The 15,663-nt window shown below is 35.9% G+C and overlaps 1 protein-coding gene across 1 annotated transcript in view; it reads right to left on the minus strand.

Moving 5' to 3' along the window:
- Positions 1-15,663, minus strand: part of RPS6KC1 (ribosomal protein S6 kinase C1) — a 178,245-nt gene that overhangs the window by 146,372 nt on the left and 16,210 nt on the right. The window contains exons 2-3 of the mRNA XM_004424901.3: positions 14,388-14,423; positions 8,677-8,797 (exon numbers count right to left, since the gene is read on the minus strand). Of these exons, the coding sequence (XP_004424958.1) occupies positions 8,677-8,797; positions 14,388-14,423 (157 nt within the window). The remainder of the gene's footprint in view (positions 1-8,676; positions 8,798-14,387; positions 14,424-15,663) is intronic.

The raw sequence follows: 15,663 nt of genomic DNA on the forward strand, positions 1-15,663 counted from the left end.
CAAGGCACCGCAAGGCCTGGGGTACAGAGTGTCTGTGTCAGGAAGACCACGGGAAACAACTTTCTGGGGTAAAGTGAGGCCAAGGCTGGCATACAGGCATGCAGAAGGAAGCGGGGCATCAGGAGCCTGCTCGCCTACAGGCAACAAGGTCTGGGGTCTACAGTGTCCCTGTCAGGAGGGGCACAGGAAACAACCTTCTGAAGTACTAGCAGGCTGAGGCTGAGGGGCAGGTACACAGGGAGAGTCAGAGAGTCAGAAGTCCACTCTCCAGTAGGCCTAGGGTGCCTTGATGTGCTTAGCTGGGTGGCCACCAAACTGGCTGGGGCTGCAAGCTTGTTAAGAGACTGTGTTCTAAGTATGTGGCTGAGGCAGATGCCTCTGGCAACAGTGCAGCAGAAGGCAAGAGAAAACAAAATCCAGAGCACAGTGGAAGGAGGAAGAGAAGCCCCTATCCTCCTGCAAAGTCCCTCCAGCGCCCTCTACTGTGAAGCTTAACAGCATACTCACTATAAAGCAAAAATACTTAGACTCCAACCCATTAATGCAGAATAGGAAATGAAAAAAGGGACTGGAAGCTAAGAGGCAATAAATGGATAACTGGCATGGCTCTCAGAATTACCAATGTAAGAGCCCCAGGGATTCCAGACCGATCTTGAAAGGCAGCAATCTCCCTAATGTTGACGACAAATATGGCTTGTATCAGAACATACTCGACAAAGCCATTGTAAAAAAATCAACATGGTATAGAAACAGGTATTAACATAAGAATAGCTAAATGTCACAAGAGAAAAATCTTTAATTAATGGCAATGCACACAAAAAGTTGTTATATATTAACAAAGACAGTAGTTAAATTTCACTGGGAAAAATAGAGATTATTTAATAAATTATCTTAGAACAGATGTCTATCCATCTAAAAAAAAAGTAAAATGGAGTATCATCTGACATCCCATTCAAACATAAATTCCACATCAATTATTAAAAGGATTTTTTTTAAGCTAAGAAAATCATCTCACAAGCAAACAGGTGTTGGAAGACATTTCTAATGAAGACCAGAAACCCAAAATCTTAGGAGAGAAAGAGGCATAAACAGAACTGAACATACAAAAATTTGTCTGGCAAAAGCTATCATAAACATAAAATATGTATATGTATGTGTATACGAAAATATATATGCACATATTATCTGTATTACGCAGGTTTGTATATAAATGAAAGTACGTATAATGCATGCATTGCACATACATATGTACATAAATGCATTATGTTTCATAACTCTAGTTGCTGAAAGAGCCTAGAAGCAAGTTGCAATGAGCATATCTACTGCCCAGATAGTGGTCTCTGTGGCAGCCAGAGTCCAGCCAGAAAATGGAATCCACATAGCAATTTGAACAGGGAAAATCTTATAAAGAATTATTAACTATTTACACAGGATTAACTACTACTAAGAGAGAATAAAAGAGAACTCTAAGGAATACACTAGGGTTGAGGGAGAGAAACAAAGGCAGTACTTGGAAGGGGCCTCCTCCCCAAGGCTGGAATTCAGATCTCACTGGAGACAGTGTGGCTGCACCACAGTGGATGAGAGAAGTTACCTAGGTTGCCTCAGCCACATCTGTTCTATAGTAGGAAGGTCAAAGTCGGTGGGCAAGGAACTGCAGGCCAGGACTGGCAAGCAGGAAACTCTGCTGTGGCGCCAGCAGGCAAAGGGTGGAAGGCAGGGAGCTGCAGGCAGGAACTGACAACAAAATTTGCTGGAGGATCAGAACCACTAGGTATCCTACACACACGCCACTGGCAGCACACCCAAACCTACTTCCTACAGGGTCTCGCTAACACCCTCTACAGATTAAGTTTATACACGCCAGTTGGAAAAGTATATCCAACAAGGCAATGAAAGGTGGATATGGAGCTAAAATGCAATAAATTGATAACCAGCATAGTTTCTGATACCATTCCCCACAAAAAGCAACCAGAGCTCCTTGAAGAAATGGCTAATTCCAAGGCTGGAGCAGAATAAATTCAAGATGAGGACTGAAGTGCTTAAAAAAAAAAAAAACCCATATGATAGGAAGAAGTCACAAGAACACAGAAGCCAGAGTAAAAGGGCTCCTACTGGTCAAAGCTGGGACAATTTGAGTATCAAAATAATTAAATATATTAATGAATTCTACACTACTAGGAAAAAAGTAGGTATATGAGTCTAAATAAATAATGGATAGATGGAAAAATATATAGCCAGATATGACACATAGATACAGACACACAGAAGTATAGATACAAAGATATACAGATAAAGTGAGAAGGAAGGATAACGGCAAATGTGGGGTGAAAGGGGTTGCTGGAGTTAGAAAATCATTATTTTGTAACCATCATGTAAACATTAGTTCATGCAAGAATCATCAATGGATGCTACATCTAAGAGTGGGACATTTTCATGATTTTAAAAGTGTTTCCCTGGGGCCGGCCCAGAGGTGTAGTGGTTAAGTTCCCACGCTCCACTTTGGCGGCCCAGGGTTCACGGGTTCGGATCCTGATCCCAGCGCGGACCTACACATTGCTTATCAAACCGTGTAGTGCTGGCATCCCATATACAAAAAACAGAGGAAGACTGGCACAAATGTCAGCTCAGGGACAATCTTCCTTAAGCAAAAAGAGGAAGATTGGCAACAGATGTTAGCTCAGGGCCAATCTTCCCCACCAAAAAAAAAAAAAAAATCAATTAAAATTTAAAAAAAAAAAAAGTTTTTCCCCAAAGGTTGCAAGCAAGCAAGAAAGAAAGGAAGGAAAGAAGACAAACATACCGTGTGTGATAGTCTGAAAAATGGCCCCAAAGATATCAGGTCCTAATCCCTGGAACCTGTAAACGATACCTCATTTGGACAAAGAGTCTTTGCAGATGTGATTAAGGATCTTGAAATGGGAAGATTACCCTGGTTATGTGGGTGGGCACTAAATGCCATCCCAAGTGTCCTTATGAGAGGCAGAGGGGCATTTCACAGAGAAAGCAATAAGAAGGTGGAGCAGACTGAGGGCCTTGAAGATTGAAGTGATGATGCCAAAAGCCCAGCCACCAAACACTGAAAGGCAAGGAACAGATTCTTCCCTAGAGCCTCTAGAAGGAACACAGCCCTGCCAACACCCTGACTGCCGCCCAATAATACTGATTGCAGACTTCTGGCCTCCAGAACTGTAAGAAAATAAATCTCTGTTGTTTTAAGCCACCACAAAACCAGCCTTCCTTTTAGTTTCTCTCACCTGTCACATTTTACTATAAACAGCAAGAAGATCACACCATACTTTATTAAACATGCTGGCTGGAAATCTCCTTAGCTAGACTACCCTGTTCATTTGTTCTTGTTTTAGCTTTTTGCTATTATAAACAACACTATAGTTAATATCCTTAATTGTACATTGTTGTGCAGATGTACAATATTTAATTAGGATAAACTCCTGTGAGAAGAACTGCAGCACACATTTAGTACATTTTCTACTTTCCACATAACTGTTGGCAACAGTGTTGCTAAACTTTCTGCAACCAGGGAAAAAGGATCCTCCCCTTCCTCTGGTTTCCAGTAACATTTACCTGATTTTCCTGCAAATCCTTACTTGCAGTTTATCAAACACCATGAGGCTTCTGTTAACAGCTTCTTCAAGACACTTTTGGCCTCACTAACACTCTCCTCCAAGCCCACGGCTCATTCCAAAGCCACTCTCCACATTTTCAGGTTTTGTTACAATAGCACCCTACTTCCAGATAACGAAATCTATTAAGTAGTTATTGCTGTGTAACAAATTACCCCAAAGCTTGGGGGCCTACAACAACAAACATTTACTATCTCACACAGATTCGGGTCAGGAATCCAAAAATAGCTTAGCTGGACAGTTCTAGCTCAAGGTCTCTCATGAGGCTGCAGTCAAGCTGTTAGCCAGGGTTGCAGTCAACTCAAGGCTCTACTGGGCCTGAAGAATTTACATCTCAGTTCATTCACATAGTTGTGGCAGGTTTCAGACGCATGCTGGAGAGACCTCTGCTCCTCTCCACGTGGGACTCTATTTCATAGGCTTCTGGAGTGTCCTTATAACATGAGAGCTGCTATGCCTCAGTGCAAGTGATGAGATAATGAGAGAGGAAGAAAACTCCCAGGAGAGAAGCCCCAGTCTTTTGTAACCTAATTTCAGAAACGACAGACCATCACTTTTGCCTTATGCTATTGGTCACACAGACCAATCCCTGGGAAGGGATCACACAAAGGTGTAAACAGGAGACAAGGATCACGGGGAGCCATCTTGTAGGCTGGCTACCATAAAAGGAATGGTACAAATATTTAGCAAACTAAAAGGTGGCATGATTTTGATTTACTGATGTAGTATAAGGGGAAAAAAAGACTCTATTTAAACATTTTTCTTATATTGGCATAGTAGTCATCACACTTAAACTTGGAGAACAAAACGTAATTGTAGTAGACTTTCTGACTCTATAATGAACAATATTTGCATAGTCATAATAATATAAATGTTACATATAATGTTTATTAAATTCCAGATTTGAGAATAATCCTATAGATTAAGTATGGAAGCTTAATTATGATTACTGAACAGAATATAAATATTATCACCTTTGACAAATGATAAAATATGAGTAAAGGTTTTAAAAATTAAGTGGTGAAAGGGGCTGAAGAGGTAGAAGGAAGGACAAAATGATTTTAGAGTCACCTTACAAAGACAAATGATATTGTCCACAGTTACGGAACAAGAAATAGTGATGTAGTCAATAGAGGAACTAAAAATATTATGTAATAATACAGGGGACAGGATAAGGTAAATCCTTACCCAGCAGAGTAAAAAGCCAACTGATATGCACTAAGTTGCTAAAGCAAAAAAAATGGTATAAACTTATTATTACAGACATGGAAATAAGCACTTAAGAAATGAAAAATAGAAAAGATGAAAATTCAGTTCTCTCTAAAAGCAAAACTGGGTACAGGACAGGTAGAGGAGAAACTGCTTTTTATTGTACATTCCTCTACATTAGCTTTGTTTTGTGTTTTGTTTTTCATTTTTCTTAGCCTGTATTACTTTGATTTTAAAAGTTACTCCAATGTATAAAGGACACTGACAATAAAATTATTTGAAAACAATAAGGTAATATGCATTCAAAAGTTACAAAAATATGCATAACTTTTGACCAAGTAATTCTACTCACAGGAATTTATCCTAATTAAATAATTGTACATCTACACAACAATGTACAAATAAAGATATTAACTGCAGTGTTGTTTATAACAGCAAAAAGCTAAAAATAATATGTCAGTAAAAGATTGGTTAATAAATCACGATACACACAAAAATCTGAAATACTATGCACCTATTAAAATTAATAAGGTAGATTCTTTTTATTGACATGAAGAGACAATCATAATATACTGTTACATGATAAAGAGGCTACAAACTATATATAGCAAGATGCTATTTTTGAAGTTTATATGTATACATAGGTAAAGACACACATAGATACTCGTGTACACACACACAGTCTAAAAGAACATGCCAAAATGTTGTACCATCTAAGACATGGTATTAAGGTTGAATTTTTATTTTAAGTATTTTTCTGTATCATCTGAGTTATCTGCATATACTACTTTTATAATCTGAAAAAAACTGTCTAGTTTGAAAAATAATACGCATATACTTTGACTCTACAACTTCACATGCAGAAATTGATCACAAAAAATAAAAAGATGAATATAAAGCTGTCCATTCTATGATTTATGGTAAAATCATAGAAAAAAATAATAGAAAATAATATTCTATACTCTATTGGTCAAGGTCCAGTTAGCGGATAGAAACCACATCAATTTTTTAACAGAGAGAATTTAACATAAAACACTGTTAACGGGGTATTTGAAAACTGATAAGGCAAAAATGAACATCAAGGTATCAAAAGGTAGTACCAAGAAACAACTGCTAGGAAATAACAAGTGTTGGCAAGGATGCAGAGAAATTGGAACCCTTGTGTACAACTGGTGGGAATGTAAAACTAGGTACCACTATAGGAAACAGTATGCAGCTTCCTCAAAAAATTAAATTACCATATGATCCAGTAATTCCACTTATGAGTGGAATTACCCAAAAGAATTAAAAGCAGGATTCAAACAGATATTTGTACACCCATGTTCACAGCAGCATTATTCATAAGAGCCAAAAGGTAGAAGAAACTCAAGTATCCATCAACAGATGAATGGATAAACAAATATAGTATATTCATACAACAGAATATTATTCAACCCTTTTAAGAAGGAAATTCTGACATATGGTACAACATGGGTGAACCTTGAGAACCTTATACTAAGTGAAACAAGCCAGTCACAAAAGGACAATATTGTATGATTCCACTTATAAGAGATACCTAGAGTAGTCAAATTCATAGAGACAGAAAGTACAATGGTGGTTTCCAAGGGGAAAGAGGAATGAGGAGTTATTGTTTACTGGGTAAAGAGTTTCAATTTCGCAAGGTGAAAAGAATTCTGGAGATGGTTAACGGTGATGGTCGCACAAAAATGTGAATATACTTAATGCCACTGAACTGTACACTTAAAAATGGTTAGGGGCCGGCCGGGTGGTGCAAGCGGTTAAGTGCGCAGGCTCCGCTGCAGCAGCCCGGGGTTCACCAGTTCGGATCCCGGTCGCGCACCGATGCACCGCTTGGCAAACCATGCTGTGGTGGCGTCCCATATAAAGTGGAGGAAGATGGCATGGATGTTAGCCCAGGGCCAGTCTTCCTCAGCAAAAAGAGGAGGATTGGCAGATGTTAGCTCAGGGCCGATCTTCCTCACAAAAAAAAAGAAAAAGAAAAAATTGGTTAAGATGGTAAATTACATGTTATGTGTATTTTACCCCAATTAAAAAAATTTTTAATTACATAAAGCCTCAGATTATAAAAGCTTTAACAGCAACCTTGTCCAACTATTGGCTAATTCTAATCTTTTTCAGTTAAATACCCAAAATCATTTGTTTTCCATTTGAACTACTATCAAGCCACCAGGCTACTAGATTCTGTATTTGTGTAACTGATTTTCTAAATATAGTACTTCACATTTTTTCCTATTAAATTTAATTTTGCTTGCTCGAAAGAAAGAAAGAAAGATACAACTGCTATCCCTAGTTCTGGAGAAAATAAGGGGAAAAGGGTAGAATTATTAACACTGAGAAGCTTAGAGGAGGGGCCATGGAGCTGAAACTGAGACCTCTGAGGAGGGCACTTTGGTGTTGGCATCATCCCTCCTGCCCCCCTGTGGCCCAGGGGCAGACAGTGGGGCAGGAGGGATGATGCGCTGAGACTAATTCTGGGAATGTAGAAAAAGTACAAACAGAAACCAAGTCCTGCCACTGAAACAAACGACTGCAGCCAGGGTGAAGAAGCTTGCTGGGTTCATGCGGACGGGACTAGGAAGTAAGTCTCTTCTTCCAGCCTTCCAGCCTCCCTCTAATGCCCCCTTTTGCCAGAGATTAACAAAAAACAGCTGGCAAGAGAGACTGGGATTAGAAAAGGTATAAAAAGGTAAGTTTAAACCTAAAAAACAACAGATTTATTAACCAGTAAAAACATTAACAATGATAAATAATATAAATAACACCAATTACTGGACCCTCAGTACATACTAGACATGCTAATGTTTTATACACATCATCTATTTAATCCACACATTATTACGCCCACTTTAAAGACAGGAAAACAGAGGCTCAGAAAGGAGAAGTCACTTGACAAAGTTATACAGGTAGTAAATAGCAAAGGTGGAATTCAGTTCTAGGTCCAAACAACCCTAAAGCCCATGCTCTTAATTAATTAAAATCAATCCAAAGGTCTACCCGAAGACTGATTGCTAAGTAAATTATGATAAATCCATACATAATGCCATTACAAAACATGTTCCAGAAGACTATTTATTCACATAGGAAAGTATTCCCAACAAATCGATATGTTTTAAAGGGCAACCTACAAAACAATATACATAGTAAAACATTATTTTAAATTACTGTGCACACACACAAACCACACTGAAAAAAAGATTGGCAGGACATAATCTAAAATATTAACCGTGTAATTATGTTTATCCCTGAGTGTTTTGCTTTTGTTATTGTCATCATTATTTTTCTTTGTGTTTCTCCATGTTTTCTACCTTTTGATATTTGATATATTTGATACTCTAATTTGACTAGTCTCAGAAACACCAGGAATCTAATAGTTGTTAATCAATATCATCATAGAATATTCATATCTGGACTGGTGCCTCAAACCACAACCATTCATATTATGAGAAAAGTGTCAGAAAAATATACAAAAGTATAGACTTATTTTTTAAAGATCCAAAAATTTCAGAACTCTAAGAGTAATTCAATATCACATTTTCTTATGTTCCTACATATTTTTTTATTTGCTTGATAGTTGGAGTTGGAGTTGTTGTACTATTGTTTCATGGAAGGGAGAAGTAAATGCATTCTGAGTTAATGAAACTACACCAAGAACATAAAAAAAAACTTCAAGGGCCTGTTGTATGATATGAATCATCTTAATAAGGGGCTCCTAACTTCATGGTACAGTATTTCAAGGTTTAGCATTACATATAATTAGCTTATCATCATTTTTTAAAATCACAATTTCAAAATAATCACTTACCGAACACTATTCCTTTAGCAAATGGAGGAAACAATTCTGAACGTCGAAATAAGTTTTTGTGAATTTGCCATAGTTCTTTGTGTAGTTTCTTAAAGTCACTGTATCTCTTCCATATGATTATCTACAGAAAGAAGAAAATTAAATGTGTTTTTTAGGTTCAGATATCTGAACAACAAATAATCTTCATTAAAGTGCTCAAAACTGTTATGCAAAGGCAAGCAAATACATATTCTAACCAATATGGTTTACTGGCTGAAATTAACTCATAATATTTGCTTTAAAAATATAAAGCAGCAATTCTTTCTCCAACTGTTCTGTTTTGGTTTTTAAATTTCATTTTAAACAAGTACTGTTTTCTTCATACTGGAAAAATATTCAACCTGGTACAAAGAAGATCTATACTACACAAAATGTCACTTAACTTCTTCAAAAATCAATTACCATTGGTCTGGAGATGAGCTAAGTGTCAAAATATATATTCTGTCTCAAAAACAGCATGTTTATAAACAAAAAATACTTAATTTAGACAATTTATAAACAAAGTACATACTCAGCATTTGCCTAAAAGGATAAATAAACTGAGTAACACTGAAGAAATGGCTATGTAGCAAGTAATTAGCATGAACCTTTACATTTCATAAATCTTATTTCATAGATCTCAATTTAAAGTAGTAAGATTTCTGAAGACACGGTAAATCCTGATCAAAATACCATTAAAATTAGTATAGTTCAAAAAACAAAATAACAATCATCTAGATTATACAAATACATAAAAGTAAGTTTACCTTCATTAGTTTGAATTGTTCTACCTTACTCAGATTAAATTACCAAAAAAAAAAAAAAACACTTTATAAAGAAAAGGGATTTGACACATGGCCTTGATACCACTGATTCAGCTGCTCAGTCTCCACAAAATAGGGTAAAATTGAGTTGTTGTTTTTTTTAATTTTTGTTTATTGTGGGATAAAATTGAGTTTTAAATTGTTACCTGGTATACTAGGGCCTTTGCTTCTGAAAATCCCAATTACTTCACTTCTAACAAACTCAATAGCGTAATGGTAATAAACAAATCTTAGGCCAAGCAGGTAACCAAGTGTGATTTAAGAGACACTTGTCAAAAAATTTTCTCTCCACATAGAAGAAATTCTTCATTAAATTTTGTCATACTACCAAAAATTCTGCCATGGTTACTAAATTTCTTGTTTCATATAGTTATAATCCTAGGAGACTAGTCAGACTATAATATGAATTAAACTACTTCCTCGTAATGCTTCCTTTTATTCATTTACTCAACAACAAAAATAGTCATCAAAACAAACATTTTCATGACCCTGCTCTGTGCTAGACATTGTGTTGGCAGAAAGGATGAAAAAATGAGGACTATAGTCCCTGCCTTCAAAGAGTTCCTAGTCTAGCTAAGAAGAATGAGCCAACACAGTAACTACATTACTAGACGGCGTGATAAAAGCTGAGAAGGGCAGCCCAAGGGTGTTAGGGAAGGACCACCTAAACCAGCTTGGGTTTCTAAGAAGGCTTACAGAAAGTATTATCTTAGGTGAGCATACTGAAGGGCAGTAGTGATTAGACTCACAAATATAAAGTAAAGAGAGAGAGAAGGGGTTGGGGATGAAGTTTTCAAAAGGAGAGTGAGACATCAAATATAATTACTAGATTTTTGGCTTTTACAACCGGATGAATGGCGGTGCTGTTCCCTAAGGTGAAGAGCAAGGGAGAAGAAGCTATTTTGAGATAAGAATAAAGTTTAATTTTAGACACATTTGATTCAGGTGCTTGTGAGGCATCTAATCAGAGATGCCCAATAGGATAGACGGGTTTGGAGTTCAAGAGCAAGAACTAGCAAGATGTATTAATTTCAGAGTCATCAGCAGAGAAGTAGTAATCACTCAGGAAATGTTTCTCAGCAGTTATAATAAGATGAGGAGTCTAATAACGGAATGATGGGGAACCCTCACATTGAGAGCACAGCTAGAAGTTGGAAGAGGAAATCAAGTGCAAAGTAAGTGTTTAAGAAGCTTGTGCCGTGAGACAGGCCACTCAGATGGAAGAAGAGATCTTCCTTTAAAATGGAAGTAAACAAGACAAATGCTGATAGCACAGAACCAACAGTTCCAGGAAAAGACAGAGCAAGAGGAACCAACCAAGAGAGCCAACCAACATCTGAAAAGTAAAAGGTCTCAGGTGAGTGAGATTACAAGTGATTCTAATTTTCATACTTTTTGCTTCTCTGTAGTTTCTAATCTTGATATATGAACAGAATTCTGTCATGGGAAAAAACAATGTTATTTTTATATTTTTAAAATAGATCAAACTATGATAGTACCACATTGCCATGGACTTAAGGGAGAAATGGGTGATGGGCCTGTGAAAGTAACATCCTACATAAGGCAAAAGGCACCCTCAAAGCCATTATAAACTAGACACGAGAGCTATTAAAAAGACTGTAGCGCATGGAAACAAGTAAATCTGCAGATAACATTTATATTCTAGTTAGGGTCATTTTTAAATAAAGGCAGAGTAACTTAAGGAGCAAAAGTTAATAATTTAATCACAACAATGATAATAATACCACGGTATATAAACCCCTAGACAGTCTGTCAGAGTAAGAATTAGAACCCCGAAGGTGAGATTCTGTGTTTCTTCACCATGCCCTCATTTATTCATTCCATATTCCTTATTCTCAACACTAGGAATACAGAACCAAAATACCTAAGAGTAAATATAAACCCTTAAGAAACGCAGGAAACCAAAGCATCTCAAAATGTCGCATCCACTGCCTCCTTTTCTTCGTACTCCTTTTACACTTTGATGTTTCTAGAAATCTTCAAAATGGAAAAGTGAACAAAAGCACACTTCCATTACATTAGCAAGTACTGATGTTTATATGTGGACTACACCAAGTCCCAAAAGACACATGCAAAAATTACTTTGTCTAATAAATGATCAATTCTCTCCTATTGGAAAAAAATGGTTGTATAATAGCTATTGCTCTATTGAACCAACCCCGCAGAAATGTCTTATTCATTAAAGTTACTCTGAGTAAAATTCCTCAACTTATATATAACAGAGTGACAATCATATATAGACTACAAATTTAATGAAAGCTTAATTTTCATTAAAAACACTCCCTTGAGTATTTTTTACATAAAATATATGTTTTCTTTTCAGATACTTGCACTTAATGACACCAAAAACCTTTAGATCTCTTGTATTTTACAAACCCACTCCACTCAATTAACTCTGTCCTCTTTACTCTCATAGGAGTGAAAACTTGCTGGATCATTTCTTCTTGCAACCAACATTATCAGCATACTATTTGCTTATGTATTTTCTTTCCCCCTTTTCAAGAGCCTTTTCTTTCCCTTGACACATTTCTGAATGTTCTCAAACAGTTTTTCTAAAACTATTTTATTTATGAGATGACTTAAAAGTTAGAGCTTTCTGACATGATACATAGAAAGTTCTATTTCAGTTCTTTTCCTTTCCCAAATTTCACCACCGAAATTTACTACCTATATAGAAACAGAGCTAGAGATTACTTTTTTGAAAGGTGGAGGAAGGAGGGCCCAACATCTCCATCTCTTTCTTTACCTTTCTGCTGCTCTTAATAAATAAAAATTTAGAGGGAATTTTTAAAAGATTAAAAAAGAAAGAAAGCTATCCTAGATAATTTTAAATTATTTATTCCATGTGAGTATTTTAGCATTCTTAGGAAGAATACACTGATATCTGGTAGCATGTGCCAAAATATATATACATGTAAAAGAAAAACAACAAAATTTCTCCAGTTTTTATAAAGATAGCCTATTAATAGCCCTATATTTGGTTAGACTAACAGCACATCTACTAATCCTCAATAGCCCTTGTGAAGCCTGACTAAACTCTGAAGCAGTAACTAAATGAATTAATTAAGGGAAAGAGAAAGTAAAAGGAAAGGAAATGAAAACAAATTCTAGGTGGTGAATTCCTCTTATAAAGGGGAATTCCAATGTTTACATGAAATACCTGGGAAAGTAAAAAAACAAAAAGTTGACATAATTTCAAGGTTATTTTATATTATAAGAAGCCAGCTAGAGAGTAGACATGTTTTTTTTTTAATTTTATACCATTCTAACAAAGGACCATGCAAATCTAACTAAAGGACACTTACAAGAGTTTTCTGATGAATGGTTCACCAACAGTTGTTATTATAAAAGAGTTTTCCCCAAAAAAGGATTAAGGAAATAGCAGAGAGTATGTTGATGGATAGGTTGGTTCAGGATTCTCCCTGGAAAAGGGGAACATCAAGCTACAAACTACAGCACAGCAATGAGACAGTGTATTCAAAGGAAACACAACCCATTTTCAATTTTAACAGAGTTGTAAATTTCCAAAAGCAGAATAGCCTGGTATTGACTATTAATTCAACATAAGTAGTAGAATTCTAAAGAATAGTTCATACTAATCAATTGACTCTTAAATAGAGACTTTAATTAATCAATGGTGCAAATTACTTTCACTGCTGTCTACATATACAGTTATTTTGGAAGAATATATATTCTTTTCTTCCAAAATAACAGTATTAGAATATTCTCTTCCTGGTTATTGGGGAGGGGAGGTGGGGTGAGATATCTTAAAACCCCTAAGGAAAATAGTAGGAAATCTTTTAAAAACATACCTTTTATTGAACCCTTTTAAGCCACAAAACAAAAATATCAGATCAGATATAGCAAGAAATGGTAACGTATAAACAAAGTTAAAATATTGTCTAAAATATTGTCACACACTCAAACCAACCAGTACCAAACAATCAACTTAAATGTATAAAAAAAGCTAGGTTTGTCTGTAAGTAGTAGTGGGGCTTGTGGTTAAATACAAAGTACATACCCCACCCAAAAACATTAAAATTCAATTAGGGGAAAAAAAAAAAAAACACTGTTGCAGAATCGAGACTACCAATATACGTCTGTTTTAAACACTTTATTAGGGAAAAAAAAAATCCCCAAGCTATGTCCTTCTAATCTTAGTGTAGATGAGTAGGTACCAAAAGGCAAGTAAATCAAAAAACATTAAAAGAAGCAAACTCCTCAGTTAGGATTCCTAAAGATATATAACAAGCACAGAGTAATTACAAATAGAGAATTTCACAGTTTTAAGCAAAAACATAACAAGCTAGCATCATTTTAGAGAGAGGGAAAGAGTCTACAAAAGAACTAATAACTATAAAAGTTTAAAAAGAAACATCTACACCCAATGGAGTTTTCCAAGATGTCAACACGTCAACTTAATATAAAAGTGGAAGCAGAGAGAAACTCATAATTTATTATTATGATTTTTAAAATTAATACTAGCTACCAAATACTCTTCATTTTTTTATTAAACAGGCATCATGATTTTGAAATAAGTAATTACAGGCCCTTAACTAATACTGAAATCTTATGTGTGCTAGTTATCAGAAAAATTATCACATTATTAAACAGCACTATAATTCTTGAAATTATATTATATAACTTAACACCTACTAAAACTTAACACATACTTAATAGGTCTGAAATAGGACACTTCAGCTACTGTTTTGTGAGCTGAAGACAATCTCCACACAAACATACAAATACAAAGACTGATATACAAATAATTCAATTTCCTCAATAGGCATTTAATTAATTTTTTGTCAAATATATAAAATAAAATTGTCATATGGATAAACATGTTACCTCCTGGACATCCTCTGGATTTCTTCGTGAAACAACCTAAAACAAAACATAGACAGAAAAATCTAATCATTATCAAAATTTAAGATCTTACATTTGTATAATTACTTACAACAGTGTTTGTATGAAAGATTTGTTTAAAGGAAAAAAGATACCATATTATATATCACTTACACAGAACTCAGCTATACAATAACTTCACTATCTGAAACACATACTAAAAACTTAAGCAAAAAGGCAGATAAAATAAGGTTCACACTCTAAAGTTCACATATTACACATTCACAAGAGAATGCCTCAGGCCTTCACTCTTCCTTGACATAATTCTAACAAGCCTGTCTACCCCCGTTCCCGGCCTATATAAATTTGAAGCATAAAAAAACAGCTGCACCTGGGCAAAGTATACAAAGGACTGCTCTGTATTATTTCTTCCAACTGTACATGAATCTACAATTAGCTCAATAAAAATTTCAATTAATAAAAAAAGCAGCAACAATGCTCAGACACCACCAATATCTGTGAGAAGTAATCAGTGACCACCTAATGGTGAAGAAGAAAATAAAAGTAACTTATTAAAAATTATATACAGCACCTCCAGGAAACACATCTCAGCTCTAAAGACAAGCACAGGCTCAGAGTGAAAGGATGGAAGACAATACTCCAAGCTAATGGCAAACAAAAGAAAGCAGGTGTTGCCATACCCATATCAGACAAAGTAGACTTCAAGATAAAACAGGTTAGGGCCGGCCCTGTGGCTTGGTGGTTAAGTGCGCGCGCTGCGATGCTGGCGGCCCGGGTTCGGATCCCGGGTGCGCATCGAGGCACCACTTCTCTGTCCATCCTGGGGCCGAGTCCCACATACAGCAACTAGAAGGGTGTGCAGCAGTGACATACAACTATCTACTGGGGCTTTGGGGGCAAAAAATAAAATAAATAAAATCTTTAAAAAAAAAAAAAAAAAAAAAAAAAGATAAAACAGGTTAAGAGAGACAAAGAAGGGAAATATACAATGATAAAAGGGACACTCCACCAAGAAGACATATCAATTATAAATATATATGCACCCAACATAGGAGCACCAAAGTACATAAAGCAACTATTAACAAACCTAAAAGGAGACAATAACAACAAGGGGATCTTAATACCCCACTTACATCAAAGGATAGATCATCCAGACAAAAAGTCAATAAAGAAACAGTAGACTTAAATGAAAAACTGGACGAGACGGACCTAGTAGACATATACAGAGCACTCCATCCAAAAACAGCTGACTACACAT

Source organism: Ceratotherium simum, chromosome 2 (genome assembly GCF_057802395.1).
Source record: "Ceratotherium simum simum isolate JZ-2026a chromosome 2, ASM5780239v1, whole genome shotgun sequence".
NCBI lineage: Eukaryota > Metazoa > Chordata > Mammalia > Perissodactyla > Rhinocerotidae > Ceratotherium > Ceratotherium simum.